Raw genomic sequence first — 15,473 nt, forward strand, 5'->3', positions numbered from 1 at the left:
GTCACCATGGCGACAAGATAGAGGTGAAGGGGTGGGACCAGAGAAGGCTTAACCTTCACAGGATTGGCCCACCTCTTCCCGCCGCCTGCAGCTCATGCGCACTTTCCTTAACCACCATTTTCTATCGAGTTCCAGCCAATCAAGGGCTTTGGAGCCCTAACCTCCAAAGTCCAATAGGAATCCGGACATTCTCTGAAAGGGGAAGTGAAGGAAAGAAAGGGGACTTGTAGTAGGCGAGGCCTGTGTAGTCCCGAACCAATTGCTTATGGCCTTTGGTTATGATTGGCAGTTACTCAGACGAATAAAGCTCCCCCGGGTCGGGCGACCGGACGTATCGAGTTGTTACCAATCCCGTCGCATTGCATACTGACTGAGACTGTATCAGCCAATAATCATTGTGCAAGGGCGGGACTGCGCAAACCTCACCCCTACCCTTTGGACCAATCCTTTCTTTTGAATTGTGTGATTGGCGGGCACTCAGGCCAATAGTGCCTAGAAAACTTTGAAGCCCGCCCAAAGATCGTGGGCCGGAGGCGGTTTCTTGTTGGGGCGTGTGTATGTGTGTTTTTGAGGGGATTAAGGGGTACGTGAAGGCGAAACAGAACAGTCCATGGCGGCAGCGGAGGAGGAGGATGGGGGCCCCGAAGGGCCAAACCGCGAGCGGGGCGGGGCGGGCGCGACCTTCGAATGTAATATATGTCTGGAGACTGCTCGCGAAGCTGTGGTCAGTGTGTGTGGCCACCTGTATTGGTGAGAATCCGGGAGTGGGAGAAAAGTGGGGCTCACCTCCATACTAGGGAGGCTGGGGGCGGGGTGGCATACAATCATACAAGATAATGGAGGTCACGTCCCCGTAGGTGAGGCCCGAGAAGGGGACTTAATGTCTCTTTGAGTATGTGTGGGCAAGAGAGTCACGTCTGTACAGAGGAGACCCATAGAACGGAGAGTTATTGGAACTAGGAGGTGAGAGGTATGGTGTGTTAAGAAGTGGGGCCGGACCGGGGGTAGGGCGGGAACAGCACATCTGTACAGGCGAGACCCGAGCTACCTTACCCCGGAAAGTGAGGGGTCTTAGCTGTACAGGTTAGACTCAAAGGTTAGGGGTGGCACACGTTGCTTGAGTAGGTTGAGACCTAGGGATGTAGAATCCCATTCAGATGAGATATTGGTAAGCAGTGGTATGACAACCTGAGGAGAAGGGCACTGAAGGAGCAACCCTGAGAAGTTAAAGGTTTGTGGAAATAGGGACTTTATTGAGCCTAGAAGAGAGGAAAAGGAGTAGTGGGAGAAGGTGCTAGTATAAAAGGGGGTCTGGTTTGGGAGTGATAAGGCCAAGGACAGGGCTGGGACTGAAAGAGGAGATCTGGAAAGCTGTGGTTGAGAAGAACTGGAAACTAAGTCGAAAGGCAGAGAAGGGAGGAGATGGGTGTGTGTGTGTGTGTGTGTGTCTTTGTGTGTTTGGGGAGAGGAAAAGGTTGACCATGTTGAGGATGGATATAGCTTTAGGTGTTGTAAGATCAGAGAAGAAGGAAGGCCAGATTGGCATGGTAGAGGTTGCAGAAAATGGGAAAAGAAGCAGGTAGTACCTGGGAGAGGGGGTGAGATGGGACTCTATGAGGTTGGGTCCGTGTCTCTTTTCTGTAGCTGGTTTGACCTTCTTTTTTTCACCCCCATCCAGTTGGCCCTGTCTTCATCAGGTGCGTACTCAGAGGAGATGAAGAGGGAAATGGGGAGGTCTGAGGAGTTCAAAGACCCTGCTGTGTACTGGAAACCACTTCATTTTCTCCCCCAGTGGCTGGAGACACGGCCAGAGCGGCAAGAATGCCCAGTGTGTAAAGCTGGGATCAGCAGAGAAAAGGTTGTCCCTCTTTATGGTCGAGGGAGCCAGAAGCCCCAGGACCCCAGGTGAGAGAGAGGGGCTGGTGCTGAGGGAAGATGGAAGGCTTCTGCCCTGGCAGTGGGGTGTAGAAGGGGAGAGAACACTTCTTCTTGCTAGTCTCTCTCCTATTCCTCAGATTGAAAACTCCACCCCGCCCCCAGGGCCAGCGACCAGCTCCAGAGAGCAGAGGGGTGAGTCTTGTCTGATTGTGTTTTTTCCTTGCAAAGACCTGCCCTGTTCCCCTCTGACTTTCTCCACCTTCCTAGGGATTCCAGTCATTTGGTGATACCGGGGGCTTTCACTTCTCATTTGGTGTTGGTGCTTTTCCCTTTGGCTTTTTCACCACCGTCTTCAACACCCATGACCCATTGCGTCGGGGTACAGGTAAGAGCCTTCCCTCAGCTCCTAGCAGGGAGCCCTCTGAACCCCCTCAGTCCCCTTCCCAATGTAGGAGTGGATGCTTCTTCCACAGCTTTCCTCTCTCCTACAGGTGTGGATCTGGGACAGGGTCACTCGGCCTCCAGCTGGCAGGACTCCCTGTTCCTGTTTCTCGCCATCTTCTTCTTTTTCTGGCTGCTCAGTATTTGAGCTTTGTCTCCTTCCTACCCACCTCCGGCCAGAGGAGAATCAGTATTGGGGGTCCTTGCTGACCCTTCCTGACTCCTGGCCCCTCCTCCCCAACCACTCCATTTGTACTGGCTGAGGCCAACCCTGGCCACTTTCTAGGAGGGTGCGGGGAGGAGGAGTGACAGAATATGGAAGAACCTTCTGCTTTGAACTCACTGAGTAGCATCATAACTCCCAGCTCTGGGACGGGAGGACAGACAGAAGAGAGTGTCTGTTTCTTCTCTCTACTGATCCTTTGCTTCCCCCCACATTTCTTGATTTGGTGTTGAAAGATGGGCAAGTCTCCCTCTGATTCTCCCCTACTTTCCCCTTGTTGATTTAACTTAATTTTTCTCTCCCCAGTGTCTATTATGGGTTCTGACTTAAGTGCTTCCTTCTCACTACCTCCTTTATTATAAATTGAATAAACAAGGTGAGATGTATTGATGGAAGCTCTGCCCACCTTTGTCCTTACCTCCTTCCTTCCAGAACAGGAGCAGCTTCTCTCTAACTTGAGTAAATATCTGCGTGGTGTGGGGAAGCATGAGGGTGAGCCTCTCTCCTTCAAGGCTTTCAAGGGTTCAGGGGTGAGGGCATCTTACACATACACATACACACACACATACATGAGCAAATAGGGCAAGGTGTTTACTTCTCACTGTTGGGAGGCTCTGGTTGTGGAAGCACGTTTGGTGAGGTGGGTACAGTTACACAGGAAAGAACTAGTGTGGGGCCAGAACAGAGCAGGGGTGGGGGGAAAGAAAATGGAGGTGATGGATGGAGTCTGGCTGTGCATCCCTCAAGGCCCTGCTGCACTGCCCTCAGCTGCCTCAGGCTCCTCTGACTGATTCAGCTCTTCGCGCTCCTCCTCCTCCTCCTCCTGGTTTTCTGGGGCCTTCCTGAGGAGGAAGATGGGGGAGAATACTGCACATGGTTCCCAGCACTCCATCATTGCTCCCCCTTACCTCCCTTCTTGCTGCCTGGAAGTCTCAAGTCTGAGGTCTCTGGCTTTCTCCACTTACCTCTCCTCTCCTTGGCGTCGCTGTCTTTGCCATATGATGGCCCCAATGAGCAGGGCAGCTATCCCCAGGCCTCCCAGGATCCCCAGGGCTAGGGCTACGGTTCCCAGCCCCTGCCCTTCCAAAGAACCTGTAGAGAGATGCAGAGAAGTGAGGGCCTGGCCCCTCCCACTCACCATTCCTTTCTGGTCAACCATCCCCCAGACCATCCCCCAGTCACTTTGGCCGTTGGAAACGCCTCACCTGCAGTTGGCCCCTCCTCTGTTTCTGAAAGACAAAGTCAGAGCAAGTTAGAGGGGAAGGTCTCATTGTGAGAGAAAGTAGGCTATTTAGTGGGAGCCCCAGTGGAGTCTTTCCCTTTCTTCAGTTCAGAGGAGAGAGGGGACAGGCTGTCTTGGTATGGCTTGGGTGGGGCAGAGGAGGCCTGGGTGTGGGTACATGGAGGGGACAGTGCCAGGATGGAGTAGGGAATTCGAGTCTGCACCATCCCTTAGCCCAGCCCCAGGGTTCCTGGGATTTGGAGAGAGGTCTCCTCACCGATGATGTGGACACTGACAGCACGGCTTTCCTGGGGCCCATGGCTGGGATGGGTGGCTACACAGCTGTAGGTTCCCTGGTCCTGAGGTCTTACCTCAGAGAGGAGCAGCACAGGGTTGGGGGTAAGGGGCAGGGGCACGCCCTGTGGGGAGAAGGGGGATAGGAGACTATTACAACGTGTAATATGTTTCCACACGTCCCATACTCCTATCTTTGTCTCCATATCTTCTGATATTCTGTCGTCTTCCCCAGGTCCTTGCCTGCCTCTCTATGGGCCTCCTGTCCTAGTTGCCAGTGATGTGTCTGTCTACTTCCCAGCCCCCTCTCCAGGTCACTCACGTCCTTGATCCAGTGGATTTGAAGGGAGGACTGGGCAGGGGTTTCACAGGTCAGGGTCACGGTACCACCAGGAGCTACTGTTCCACCTTCTGGCTCTACCACCAATTGGACCTCCAGAGGCACAGGCTCTGGGGGTGGGGGCATGAGGTTGAGAGTTATACCTATGTGTGGTCCCTGTGGCCATGGGCTTCACTCTTCCCTCCTTGAGGGCCAAACTTTCAGGCCCTCCCCACCTCCACTCACCCCAGACGCTGAGCTGGATGGGGGTCGTGTGTAGGGCTTGGCGCCGGGGAAGGCCAGGACTGAAGCTACAGGAGAAAGTGGGATGGGGAGCTCCTCCCCGGGCTGGGGTCACCATCAGTTCTGACTGGAGTGTGAAAAGCCCTGTTTCAGGGTGTCTCCTGGTCTCTTCCTGCACGGACACTCCTATGGCGGGGAGGAGAAGGAAGGACAAGGCAAGACCTCCCAGGGTGGATATGGGAGGGGTCAGAAAGAAGGCAGCAGGAGGGGGAACTTTGGGACTTACCTTTGCCATCAGGTATGAGGGGTTTCCCATCCAAGTGCCAGTTAAGAGTTCCGGCAGGGTAGCCCCCCTTGGACAAACATGTCCCCACCTGGGGAAAGAGTAACCATCATCTTTGAAAATAAGAGACTACACACACACGCGCACACAAACGCATACACTACACGGACACGGCTTACACCCCCTTCCTCTTCTCAGGACTGCTTTCTACTTCTCCCCTTTTCTTCCACTACCTTATTGGGGACACCAGCCATGAGTTCAGAGGCAGGATCCACAATTTCTGGCTTCCCAGGAATCTCTGAAGGAGGGAAAATTTCAATCAGAGGCTGCAGCTCTGAAGACTCTCACAACCCAGGTGTGGGAACTGGGGCATCTGAAGTCACAGGTTCTCACACACCAGGGCCAAGGAGTTGAGGGCTGGGGTTGAAGACTTTTCCTTAGATGAAAGGTGGGCCATGGAGAAGGCCCTGAACTCTTACGGTAGACTTGGACTTGGTAGGTTGACCTCGTCTCCTTTCCATTCCTGCTTTTTGCCTGGCACCGGAAAGTCCCCTCATCCTGGATCCCTACTGCCGGCAGGAGGAGGGAGCCATTGGGGAGCACTCGAGCTACACTATCCCAGGGACCTCCCTGGGGAGACAGGACCTTCCAAGCTTCTGTTCGGCCTGTGTTCTGGGGACAGAGGAGAGGGGCCTGAGCAGGGCAGGTCCTTTGGGAAAGGACTCCTGAGGCAGGGAGGTGGGGATACAAATCATCGCTGGTCTCTCTGGAAGTGGGGAAGCTGTGACAGGAGCCCTGCTTACCAGTTTCCATTCCAACTGCTGGGGTGGTTTCTTGGGGGCCCCCCTACAGTTCAGCACCAGTGGCTTCCCAATCCGGGCTGTGACGTTTCGGTCGCCTACTACTGCCCCTGGGAGACAGTACAATGGTGGAAGGGTAGGAGGGAAATGGGGGCTAATAAAACTAGGACAAGGTGGGTGAGGGAGCTTGAAGAGCAGTGCCCAGGTTCCAGGAAAGTTCTGGGCAGATTTGGGGAGGACAGAGTGCTTTCTGCAGGGAGGATTGGTGTGAGGGGAGTGGCTCACCCCACAGACTGAAGACCAGCACCCAGGCTCCAGCCGCTGCCCCTGCTGCCATCCTGCTTCCTTCCCAGGCTCCTTGCTCTGTCTGCCCCTCACTGCTGTGGCCACCGCCCTAGGTGGGGCTTGCACCTTCTCCCCTACCCCCATCTTCCCGTCCTGTCCCGTCACAGGGAATGCTAGGAATTCATGCTTCTTGGACAAGAGTACTTCAGATACTAGGAAAAAGTTATCACCCCACCCTTAGGCACTGCCAGTCTCTGGGCCCAGCCATATCCATGGGGGTGGGGAGTGTACCTCCTAGGGTCTCTTCTCACTCAGGACCCCCAACCCATCCCATCAGTCCACGGAGGGCTTGCCTGGTAGACAACTGGAGACCACTGAGGGCTTGCCTGGTAAGACAATGGGAGCCCCATATGGCTTAGGCAAGGTTGCTAGGCAACAGGGTTCAGGCCAGGCTTTTTCCCTTGAGGAGGGGGTGAGGATGAACCATGGGGCCTGGGTGGTGAGGGCAAGGCTGGGGGAACTTGGGAAAAACACCTGTTTGGGGCTTTATGAGAAAAAGATTTTTTTTTCTGGGGTTTTTCATGTTTTTGAAAATAATTCTCAACTAAACCCAGGGAAAAAAGAAAATTCTTTATTTAAAACTGTGTGTGGGTGTGTGTGTGTGTGTGTGTGTGTGTATGTGTTTTCTTTTTTCCTGTGAAACTACAAGTTTACAAGTGAGGAGAGAACTGCCCCCAGCCCGTGCCTCCCACCCACCACCCATCACACATCTAACCTGCTCCCCTTCAGTCCTGCCTGGATCTTTGACAGAAGAGGTTCCCCACTAGGACAGTCTCGTAAAATCCTGAGGATGTTTGAGGGGTTCAGATGGTAAGAGTTCTGGCCAAGGATGGGACATTGGTGATTTTACTTTCCCACATACCTGGCTTTTTGCAACCTCCCTCCTCTCTCTCCCCACCCTCCTGATTTTGAACTGAGAATAAAAGATGCCTCATTTCTGGGGAAATGGAGGGAGATAACATAACACAAGCACCCAACCCACATTAACATATTTGGCAATAAGCCCCTCCCCATTCTTTCCCCTCCAATCTGCAAATAGTAGTTAAAAAAAAAAAAAAAGATTTAAAGACGTGTCACTCACAGGGAAAGGTGGCATTTCCTCAAAGTTACTGAGTCCAGCCCTGCCCAAGGATTGAGGGAAGTGGGGGGTGGCGACAGGTCAGCAGAGCAAGCCCCTATCTCCACAGCAAATGCAGCAAAGAGCTGCCTGCATAAGCAAAGAACATCCAACTAAGTGATTTTAGGGGTGCAGGCTTGGTGCCCTGCTAAATGTACTTTCTGGTGGACAGGACTGGAGCCAGCTGGGCCTCTTTGCAAGTTCTGTTTGTTCCCCTTTCTCTTATCATGACCCCTTTGGCTATCACCCCTAACATGGGAAAGCAAGAAATTAAAAAAAAAAAAAGTCAATATATTTATAAAAACATCTACTTCCCCAAACTAAAAATTAAGAACCAATAACAGCAACAAAAAATTTTCAAAATACAGATGGATCCCAGGGTTTTGTTTCTTTCCTTAACAAAACAAAACAACAACAAAAATTCAACCCCAAAGCCCAGTCAACAATTCCCTAAAGTAGCAGAAACTCCCTCCGAGGTAGATATCTGAGTCAGACACTCTAGTCCACCGAGCGATTCTATTGGTTTAAGATGAGCTGCGTATGAGGTAATAAAGCCATCTGGAGGGGGAGGGGGTGGGGAGGCACAGGGTTCATGGCCCATGTCCTCTGTCCAGAAGGTGTGTCCCCAGTTTTGGCATCTCTGGTTGGGCAGGGCTGGCTTCTCCACAGATCCCAGAGCAGATAAGTGGGGTGGGGGAGCCCAGAGAAAAGAGAAATGGAATATAGTACGGGGTGGAGGGGGATGGAAAGACAGCAGAGGGAAAGGGATCTGAACAATAGGATTCTGGGTTTTGTGACAGAAAGGAAGAGAAAGACTGAAAAAAAAGTTAAAAAGGGAGACAGACCCCACTCTCCCCTTAGGGGAGCCCATTCTCCCTGCCACGTAGTCAGCACCCCCAGCACTGAGAGAGTCTGGTTGGGGAAGGGATGACCCCATTTGCCCTTCTCTGTCTTGTGCTTCTCCTGTGTCTGGGGTTTGTCCTCTGGATGCCTGTGTCCTCTTCAAGAGTCGCCTTGTGAGCCCCCACCCCTGTGGCCCTGAGGGGCAAGATCAGTTGGAAGTGTCAGAGTGAACGCTCCCTGGTCCCTCTGTCGGGGACGTCACTGAGGATGGGGTTACAGCCTCCTGCCAGCCACCGTTTGCCTGGAAAAAGAGAAAGACGGTTGGGGCAGGGCTCTGGGAAGTCTAGTGTGGGGATAACACTGCCAGCGAAAAGGCCCTCTTGTCCTGGTGAAAGTTGGACAAAGAGAGCTTCATGTATCCACTCACCCTCATTTCCCGAGGGCTGTACATCTGGCCTCCCCCAAGGTTATCCCCGTAGCCCCCTGGCCCCATTGAGTGTCGGAGTGATTCCACCTGCAGGCAGCAAAGAAGGGTATGACACAGTGACGAGTCTTATACCTTGAAGAGAGGGAAACCGAGTTTGGGAAAGCCCTACGCAAGGGGAGATGGGCCACCTGACCTGGGAAGCAGAGTAGGAATCTCCGTTGAGCCCGGGCATCGCCAGAAACATGTCTCCGGATCCTGAGAGATTGAAAGAGCCGCCAGAGCCTTGGGGGGGGGGGAGTAGAGAAGGGATTAGAGAAGAGTATAACACAGCCTTTGATGGCAGACAGGATTCTCACCACAGCTCTGGTTTCCGAAAAGCCCTATGAACTAGTTCTGGGGGTACACCACTATATGCAAATTATCTGTAAGACAACACTGCAACACTCAGAAGGAGCAGGCAGTTTCTGAGCCTCCCCACTCCGTCTCTGGCCACTTGCTGGAAGATAGAAGTAACTTCGCTGGAGTGGCCTCTGTCCCCTGACATCTCCATCCCATCTCAGCTAGGTCCTTCTCACCCCCAAAGGCCCCCTCTCAGCTGTGATCCTGCCTAGATAGGAAGTGGGAACAAAAGCAGGAAGCATGCAAGACAGCCAGCCAGGATGGCAGTGGGGTCCACCTGCAGACGAAGGGGGTGTCGGGGAGCTGGTGCGGCTGTGGCCCCCCTGGGTGACTGACACGGCGGTCTTGACAGCATAGATGTTTGCTTCCTCTTGGAACTTTCCAATATTTTTCTTATACCGAATCCGCTTGTTGCCAAACCAGTTGGAGACCTGTGGGGTGTTGAGCAGAAAGCAGGGTCAGGTAGAGAACTTTATGTTAAGTCCCTCAGTCAGTAGAATCAGAGCTTTTGACCTGAAAACTCCTCCCCAAGCCTCCCTAATACCTGAGAGACAGTGATTCCGCACTTCTTGGCAAGCTCCTCCTTAGCCTCCTCACTAGGATATGGGTTACTCAGATGCGAGTAGAAATACTCATTGAGGACCTCAGTGGCCTGTTTGCTGAAGTTGCGGCGTTTTCGTCTACAGAAGAGGGAGAAAGGTGGTGAGGAGGCCGGCTGTTCGGGCAAGGCCTCCATCTTGCCTAACTCTGGAGAATGCCACTGCTATAGGGTACCATGTTGTGTTGCACGGTGGCCCAGGGGCTTGGAGAAGAATGGGAAGGAGCCCAGGGTTGGGGGCTGGCCTGGGCCTCTGAGCCCCACCTGGCATCCAAGAAGCGGGAACGCAGGATCATGACAGCCTCACAGGTGCTCTGCTTGAGCTGCATCTGGATGGCGCTGAACTTCCGATGGATGATGCTCACCATGCGCTCCATCTCCTTGGGTGCCACAGGCCGTGTGCGGCTCTGTTCCCTCAGCAGGTTCATGACATGGGTTGTGAACTCGTTACACGCCTATAGTGGGAGCCAGCGGGTTGTGAGGAGGGGCCCTTTGGCCCTGGGATTCCCCTCAGGAGCCTCTCCTTTCACCCACTCCAGCCTTGTCTCCTCACCTGCTCATATTTCTCCAGCTCTGAGTGGTAGATGTGGCGGATCTGAGCAAGTTTGCTGCGATAGTCCGAGTGTTCGATGGAGTTGTCAGGGGACACGCCGCCCCCGGAGGCTGCTGCGGCCGCAGCTGCTGCTGCTGAGCCCCCTCCTTTCTCAGGCCCAGCCACACCCTCTGCCAGAAGCATGTTGTCCAGGCGCATCAGCTGTGGGTCCACCGGCTCCTCCTCTTGGGAGCTTCGAATGCTAAGGCCTAGCATACAGGCCAATGAACTTAGGGACCCAGGGAACCCACAGCCAGCTCTCAGCCCTCCTAGTGTCTTCCTGGAGACCCAAGTTTCCAGGTTTTGGTTCCCTCCCTAGTTCCCCTTAGCAACTTCCCTAACCCCTACTGTTCTCAGGGCCCCAGGGTATCAAACTCTGAGCCTGAGTCCTATAAAGAACAGGATTCTGTCCCCAGAAGGGAGAAATCAGACGGGGTCCTACATACCGGTTTTCTCCTTGATTTCACACAGGACACTAAAGAGAGCAGGCTTCATGCGGTGGCAGTTGAGGGCGTGTTTCCTTGGGAGGAAGGGGAGAGAAGAGTTGAGGAGCTATAGAAACAGAGGAGGGATCGAGTGAGGGAGACCATGAGGGTGAGAGGGGCGCCTCTGAACCAGCAGGGAGGTACAAAATGGGGGTGGGGGCAGAATGGAGTTGGGGGGTTCTTGGGAAGAGATCAGCTCCCTGAGTGTGGAAATGTGGAGAAGCTGCTTGGCTTAAGGAAGATGGAGGGAAGATGCAGGCAGCAAGATAAAAGCACTGTGGGCATGTACGGGGGCTGTGGGAAATGGGTCTACAGGGGTAGAGAAGGAGAGTTTGGGGGTGACTGCTGACATGAGGGTGACTAGGTAGACTGCAGAGGAAAAGAGATGCAGACTGCAAGAAGAGTCAGAGTTTGAGGTGCCAGAGAGGGGTTGGAGGAGTTGAATATAGATGTGTGTGGAGGGTCCTGGGACTGAACAAGGCAGGAGGCTCTGATGCTCCTAGTGTCCTGCTGAACAGGGGCCAAGGGTGGGGGAGGACCCTTGAAGGCTGGGCCATGGTGGAGAGGAGCGGTAGGAGCTTTGGGAAGGGCTGTGGAGGTCCCCAGGCCTGGAGAGTATGGGGGTGGGCTGGGAGGAGAGTTAAGACAGCATAGCAGTTTTTTAGTCTGAGGGCCAGAACAGGGCTCTGGAGATGGAACATGTTCGAGGGAGTATGGCAGTCAGTGGGGAGTTTGGGGGGGGGGGGGGGTGAGGGCACCCTGGGTTCCCCTCTTTGAAGGTTTCAGGGCCTGGGGGTGAGGGGAGTTTCGTGAAGGAGGGCTTATCTTGGAGCTCCCAGGAGTAAGGAGAGAAGAGAGCTTTAGGATCCTGGAGCCGATCCTGGAGTAGGGGGTGGGGGCGACTCCCAGAAGATTCAGAGCTTGTGAATGGGGTTTCTGCTGGGTCTGTGTGGGGTCCCGGGGTGGGGGCACTCACTTGGCCTGGGCCTCGTCCAGGCTCTGGTCGGTGATGGTCATTATCTGCTGCAGAATGTCCCCGATGTCTTGCTTCCCTCGGCCTCCCGGGACCCCCCCGCTACCCCCACCGGGGTCTCCGCCACCGGGAGGCTCGCCAGGGCCCCCAGGCTCCCCACCCACCAATCCCAGGCCCCCCCGGCCCCCACCTGGAGGGGGCGGCCCCAGCAGCCGCTCGTCCATAGTTGGGGGGGGGCCCTGAGGCCCCCTCCCTGCTCCGCCCCTCCCCCCGCCTGGTTACTTCCCCCCCCCCCCACAAACTCAGTGGGGCCGCTGCTCCCTCCGCCCCAACCCCCGCCCGTCTCCCCCCTCCCGGCTCTCCCGGAGGTTCACCCCGGTCCTGAAGGGAGACCTGGGGTACCGGCTGGGCCCCCCACAGGAGACCCCGGCCCCCGGCGGCGGAGAAAATGGAGCCGGAGAGAGAGAGGAGGCCCAAGCGGGGGTGTGTGTGAGAGAGAGAGAGAGAGGGAGGAGGGAGAAGGGGGGAGCGAGGGAGGGAGGCGGGGGGGGGGCGGGGAGGGGAGCCGGAGAGGAAGAGGAGGGGAGAAGAGAGGAGGAACAGGGAGGAGCTGGGGGCGGAGAAAGACACATAGAAACAGAGGAACTAGCATCGAGTGGAGGAGGGGAGAGGGAAGAGGGGACGAGGGGAGGAGACTAGACCTTGTCGGGGGGGTGGGATATGCTTAGGCCCGGGGGCTGGACTTCGGTGGCCTCGGAAGGGCGGGGTGCGGGGGGGGGAGGCGTATTGGGGCTCAGGGGCCGCAACTTGGGTTCTGAATTAGGGAATCTAGGTGTTGTGGACTCCGGCCCCTAGAATCCCTGGGTTCACAGACAGCTCAGTTCATATTTCTTCTCCTAATGACTCCCCTCCCTGTTCTACTTAATTAAAACCAGGAGAGGGGGGGCTGGGGGGGTATAATTAGGGAGGTCTCCAACCGCTGCTTAATAAGCCAGTAATTAACCAGCCAGGGAGGGGAGCTGGCCTCTCGCCAAAGTAGGGAAAGAGGCGGCCTCTTGGCCTCACCTTCCTATCCCCCCCTCGCCCCCCCCCGCCCCCCCCCCCCCCCCCCCGCAGCCCCAAACACCAGTCTTCGTCAGTCCAGAGGAGAATTACATTTATTCATACAACCAAAACATCGGACTCGGAGCAGCAGTGGGGAGGGAGGGTGGGCAGTGCTAAGTGTCCATTCACAGCCTGTAGGCCCCTCAGTCCTGGGGTGGCAGTGCTGGTGGTGGGGTGGGCGAATGGTCTTACCTTTTTCAATGCCCTCTCTCCCTTTCTTCTTACTGGGAAGGAGGGTGGAACTGTCTCTCAGGTCCTAACTTTGGGAGATTTGCCTTCTCTTGGGAGATGGAGGCCTGAGCCCTCAGATCCTGCCTAGTGGCTAGACTACTGGGGGTATCCCCACAGCTCAGGACCAAGACTTCCAGCCACTCCTTGGGATCAGGGGAGGGGGTGGGGTGTTCCCCAGTGGCTGGGATCTTCTCACTGCTTCAAGCTCCCATGTACTGGGGGAGGGAGTTAAATGACCATCCTACCCTATTCCCAGGACTTTCACCTCCTCTGTTCCTCGGGAAGGTGGATGAGGATGATGGATATTGAGATTTCTCCTGGGTCTTCCAGTCTCTGGTGCCCCTGCCAAGCAGGGGTTGAGGGCATGCTGCCCAGGTTTGAGCCCCAGGAGTGTGGAGGGGCTGGTGGAGGGGCTCACGTCTCAGCAGGTATGTGTGGGGGGCCGGGACCTTTGCTCCTCCATTCGACCTCCACCCTGAACTCTCAGCAGCAACTCCAGGAGCTCCTGTCCCCCTGGGGGTAGGGGAGGCTCTGACCGCTGGGCTTCCATCCGCTGGCACTAGAGGAGTGGAGGGAAGGGAGGGTGTTGCTGAGATTTTAAGAGGGGCAGGACTTGCAAGGAGCCAAGGCTGGCGAGAGGGGTATGTAGGATACATGTGATGGGGATGGAGGGACCGGGGCCTGGCCAGGGGGTAGATGGTGGGGAGGAGGGGTAGGGCCCAAAAGAGAACAAGGGCCAAGAAACCAGAAAGCCTGGGTCTTGCCTTCTGGGGAGGTGTCTCACCTGGTGACTGAGGATAGTGCTGTAGAGCTGTTCTCTGTCCTCAAGAGGCCGAAGTGGGGCTGGGGCTATGCTTGGGGGGTTCTGGGGGATGTGGAAGGTGGCTCTTTGCTCCTCTAGGCGGCGGGACTGGGCCTCAGCCACCAAATCCAGAAGGAGCTCAGTCTGCAGGGAGAGCAGGGAGGCCGAGCAGGGCCCCAGGGCTGGGGAGAGGAGGGGTAGGGCTCAGAGACCCAGAGAAGTTGGCAGACAGGAGGGGTGGTGGTGCTAGATGACTTGGAGTGAGAGCTGAGGGGGTGCAATGGGGAATCAGGAGGAGGTGGGGAGAGGGCCTTGGTAATGGGATCAGGAAGGATGTGGGCACCAAGGTGAGGGAGCTCCCTGGGCCAGTGAGGGTACCTGTGTGGCGGGTCCCTGGAGGAGGAGGGGACGGAGGAGCAGATCGCCAAGGCCGAGTGGTGGTGTTCACAGGGGGCCAGCCATGCTCATCCTGATGGGGGCCCTGATGCTGGGAGACATCCGGTCCAATCAAGTGGGGGTGTGGTGGGCAGGGGGCTAGGCTGACAGCCCATTTCCTCTTTCTGTGTCTCTGTTCCTGCCTCAGTTTGCCCAAGCCCTTCCAAGTCCCCGGAGTCCCCTTTCACTGCGTCCCTGCCCCACATCCTCTTACCTCTCTCTCTCCCAGTGTCAGCCTCCCCAGCCCAGAGCGCAGCTCACCTGGTCACCATTCTCTTCTTCCTGGGGTCTCTCGGCCTCCATCCCCTGGAGGGGAGAAATTGATGGGGGTGGGGTAGCTGGGATTTGGGAGGAGGGCTGGAACCCTAGGTTCCTGAGGGGAGTGGGGGCTGGAAGGGGTGGGGGTGAGCCAGGGGCTGGATGCCTGGGTACTGAGCAGGAAGCTGGGTTCCTGGTCAGCCCCCCCACGGGCCCCGCCCATCCCTGTCAACTTCCTCTAGTTCTCTTTTCCCACCCAAACTACTTGCTCGACCTCTCTTGCCCCAGGGGAGCACAGAGACTGGGAAAAGCGTCTCCAGCTGCAGTAGTGGAGGGGGTTTATCATAGAGAATGACTCTTGGTCTTCACATCTCCAGAGTTTCAGTAGTCCCTCAACCCTAGGCTCTGTTCTTTCCACTCCCCTCCTCCCCTTCAGCTCTTTCTGTCAACACAGGAACTAGCTACACAGGAAGTGGTTTTACTCCTCAGAACCCCCCCCCCCCCCAGGTCCCCTTCCTAAGAGGACCCTGATGTAGGCTTTGTCCCTCTTCTGTGTCCCAGCTTCCCACAGACTATGGGGACTGGGAGGGGCATGGTTCCAGTGGGAAGCAAAGTACTCAGACCCAGGGATGTTGGGCCCTCAAACATGTACATATACCCCTAGCAGTGGCTCTAACACACAGTAAGTATTCAATAAATATGTGTTGGATAGTTATCCCTGCCCTCTAGGTGCTTATAGTCTATTCAGGGGACAAGATATGTACCAAATATGAGACAAGGGGCAGGGGAAACTTTCCTCTGGTTATGAATGAAGGGTATAGAAATGGAAAAGGGAGATGACCTTCTCCCTGGCTTGGTTTCAATACTGGTCAGGCGAGCTGGCACCAGGGTGGGAACAGGATAGAGATATTTGGGACCTCTAAATGGCAACCTGCCATATTATGAAGTTTACAGCTGAGTGACTTGGAGCATGAAGTCAACTCTAGTGATCAAGAGATCTAGTTCTACCACTTAATGCCTTGCAATCTTGGGCAAATAAAATCTCTGTGCCTCAGTTTCTCACAGAGTAAAATGGAGCTTTAATAGCACCTACCTTATAGAATTGATGTGAGGATTAAGTGCGATAATTTGGCATATAGTGAATGCTCAATAAATGGTAGT

The 15,473-nt window shown here is 55.3% G+C and overlaps 4 protein-coding genes across 9 annotated transcripts; 1 reads left to right on the top strand and 3 right to left on the bottom strand.

Annotated features, from left to right (window-relative positions):
- The first annotated feature begins 524 nt into the window (after positions 1–524).
- On the top strand, positions 525–2,928 carry RNF5 (ring finger protein 5). 2 transcript variants are annotated; one of them, XM_058733449.1, is made up of 6 exons: positions 525–750; positions 1,679–1,697; positions 1,793–1,905; positions 2,016–2,070; positions 2,146–2,263; positions 2,370–2,928. In XM_058733449.1, the coding sequence occupies exons 1-6, from the start codon at positions 611–613 to the stop codon at positions 2,465–2,467; spliced, it is 543 nt and encodes a 180-aa protein (XP_058589432.1). In that variant the 5' UTR covers positions 525–610; the 3' UTR covers positions 2,468–2,928. The 2 variants fall into 2 exon arrangements, with proteins under 2 accessions (XP_058589432.1, XP_058589433.1); XM_058733450.1 differs by lacking the exon at positions 1,679–1,697 and having other exon boundaries at positions 613–750.
- Positions 2,929–3,112: 184 nt separating this feature from the next.
- AGER (advanced glycosylation end-product specific receptor) lies at positions 3,113–6,446 on the bottom strand. Of its 4 annotated transcripts, XM_058733432.1 has the most exons (11): positions 5,989–6,268; positions 5,707–5,813; positions 5,383–5,575; positions 5,137–5,201; positions 4,907–4,994; positions 4,624–4,806; positions 4,381–4,508; positions 4,042–4,183; positions 3,748–3,771; positions 3,508–3,634; positions 3,113–3,384 (listed from the first exon to the last, which is right to left on the bottom strand). In XM_058733432.1, exons 1-11 carry the CDS (start codon positions 6,038–6,040, stop codon positions 3,285–3,287), a joined length of 1,209 nt encoding a protein of 402 aa, XP_058589415.1. In that variant the 5' UTR covers positions 6,041–6,268; the 3' UTR covers positions 3,113–3,284. The 4 variants fall into 4 exon arrangements, with proteins under 4 accessions (XP_058589415.1, XP_058589416.1, XP_058589413.1 ...); XM_058733433.1 differs by lacking the exon at positions 5,989–6,268 and adding an exon at positions 6,280–6,446 and having other exon boundaries at positions 5,383–5,813; XM_058733430.1 differs by having other exon boundaries at positions 5,707–6,273.
- Positions 6,447–7,667: 1,221 nt separating this feature from the next.
- On the bottom strand, positions 7,668–11,706 carry PBX2 (PBX homeobox 2). Its single transcript, XM_058733434.1, has 9 exons — positions 11,486–11,706; positions 10,471–10,544; positions 9,986–10,233; positions 9,697–9,887; positions 9,379–9,514; positions 9,112–9,265; positions 8,629–8,717; positions 8,436–8,522; positions 7,668–8,309 (listed from the first exon to the last, which is right to left on the bottom strand). Exons 1-9 carry the CDS (start codon positions 11,704–11,706, stop codon positions 8,217–8,219), a joined length of 1,293 nt encoding a protein of 430 aa, XP_058589417.1. The 3' UTR covers positions 7,668–8,216.
- A 915-nt stretch (positions 11,707–12,621) lies between these two features.
- Positions 12,622–14,721, bottom strand: GPSM3 (G protein signaling modulator 3). 2 transcript variants are annotated; one of them, XM_058733451.1, is made up of 4 exons: positions 14,316–14,721; positions 13,998–14,158; positions 13,602–13,801; positions 12,622–13,376 (listed from the first exon to the last, which is right to left on the bottom strand). In XM_058733451.1, the coding sequence occupies exons 1-4, from the start codon at positions 14,324–14,326 to the stop codon at positions 13,239–13,241; spliced, it is 510 nt and encodes a 169-aa protein (XP_058589434.1). In that variant the 5' UTR covers positions 14,327–14,721; the 3' UTR covers positions 12,622–13,238. The 2 variants fall into 2 exon arrangements, with proteins under 2 accessions (XP_058589434.1, XP_058589435.1); XM_058733452.1 differs by having other exon boundaries at positions 13,998–14,106; positions 14,316–14,715.
- Positions 14,722–15,473: the final 752 nt, after the last annotated feature.

Source organism: Neofelis nebulosa, chromosome 6 (genome assembly GCF_028018385.1).
Source record: "Neofelis nebulosa isolate mNeoNeb1 chromosome 6, mNeoNeb1.pri, whole genome shotgun sequence".
In the NCBI taxonomy this organism is placed as follows: Eukaryota; Metazoa; Chordata; class Mammalia; order Carnivora; family Felidae; genus Neofelis; species Neofelis nebulosa.

What these genes read in the sequence shown, in the direction of transcription:
- RNF5 (XM_058733449.1), top strand. Translation starts at nt 611, where the DNA reads ATGGCGGCAGCGGAGGAGGAGGATGGGGGCCCCGAAGGGCCAAACCGC. An exon ending in CAGAAGCCCCAGGACCCCAG is followed by an intron (nt 1,906 to 2,015) that starts GTGAGAGAGAGG and finishes CCTATTCCTCAG; the next exon opens with ATTGAAAACTCCACCCCGCC. An exon ending in CAGCTCCAGAGAGCAGAGGG is followed by an intron (nt 2,071 to 2,145) that starts GTGAGTCTTGTC and finishes CCACCTTCCTAG; the next exon opens with GGATTCCAGTCATTTGGTGA.
- AGER (XM_058733430.1), bottom strand. Translation starts at nt 6,132, where the DNA reads ATGGGGGTAGGGGAGAAGGTGCAAGCCCCACCTAGGGCGGTGGCCACA. An exon ending in AGCAGTTGGAATGGAAACTG is followed by an intron (nt 5,576 to 5,706) that starts GTAAGCAGGGCT and finishes CTCTGTCCCCAG; the next exon opens with AACACAGGCCGAACAGAAGC. An exon ending in CTACCAAGTCCAAGTCTACC is followed by an intron (nt 5,202 to 5,382) that starts GTAAGAGTTCAG and finishes TCCCTCCTTCAG; the next exon opens with AGATTCCTGGGAAGCCAGAA.
- PBX2 (XM_058733434.1), bottom strand. Translation starts at nt 11,706, where the DNA reads ATGGACGAGCGGCTGCTGGGGCCGCCCCCTCCAGGTGGGGGCCGGGGG. An exon ending in CTGGACGAGGCCCAGGCCAA is followed by an intron (nt 10,545 to 11,485) that starts GTGAGTGCCCCC and finishes CTTCCTCCCAAG; the next exon opens with GAAACACGCCCTCAACTGCC. An exon ending in AGCTGGAGAAATATGAGCAG is followed by an intron (nt 9,888 to 9,985) that starts GTGAGGAGACAA and finishes CTCCCACTATAG; the next exon opens with GCGTGTAACGAGTTCACAAC.
- GPSM3 (XM_058733451.1), bottom strand. An exon ending in TCCAGGGACCCGCCACACAG is followed by an intron (nt 13,802 to 13,997) that starts GTACCCTCACTG and finishes TCCTCTCCCCAG; the next exon opens with CCCTGGGGCCCTGCTCGGCC. An exon ending in GCACTATCCTCAGTCACCAG is followed by an intron (nt 13,377 to 13,601) that starts GTGAGACACCTC and finishes CCACTCCTCTAG; the next exon opens with TGCCAGCGGATGGAAGCCCA.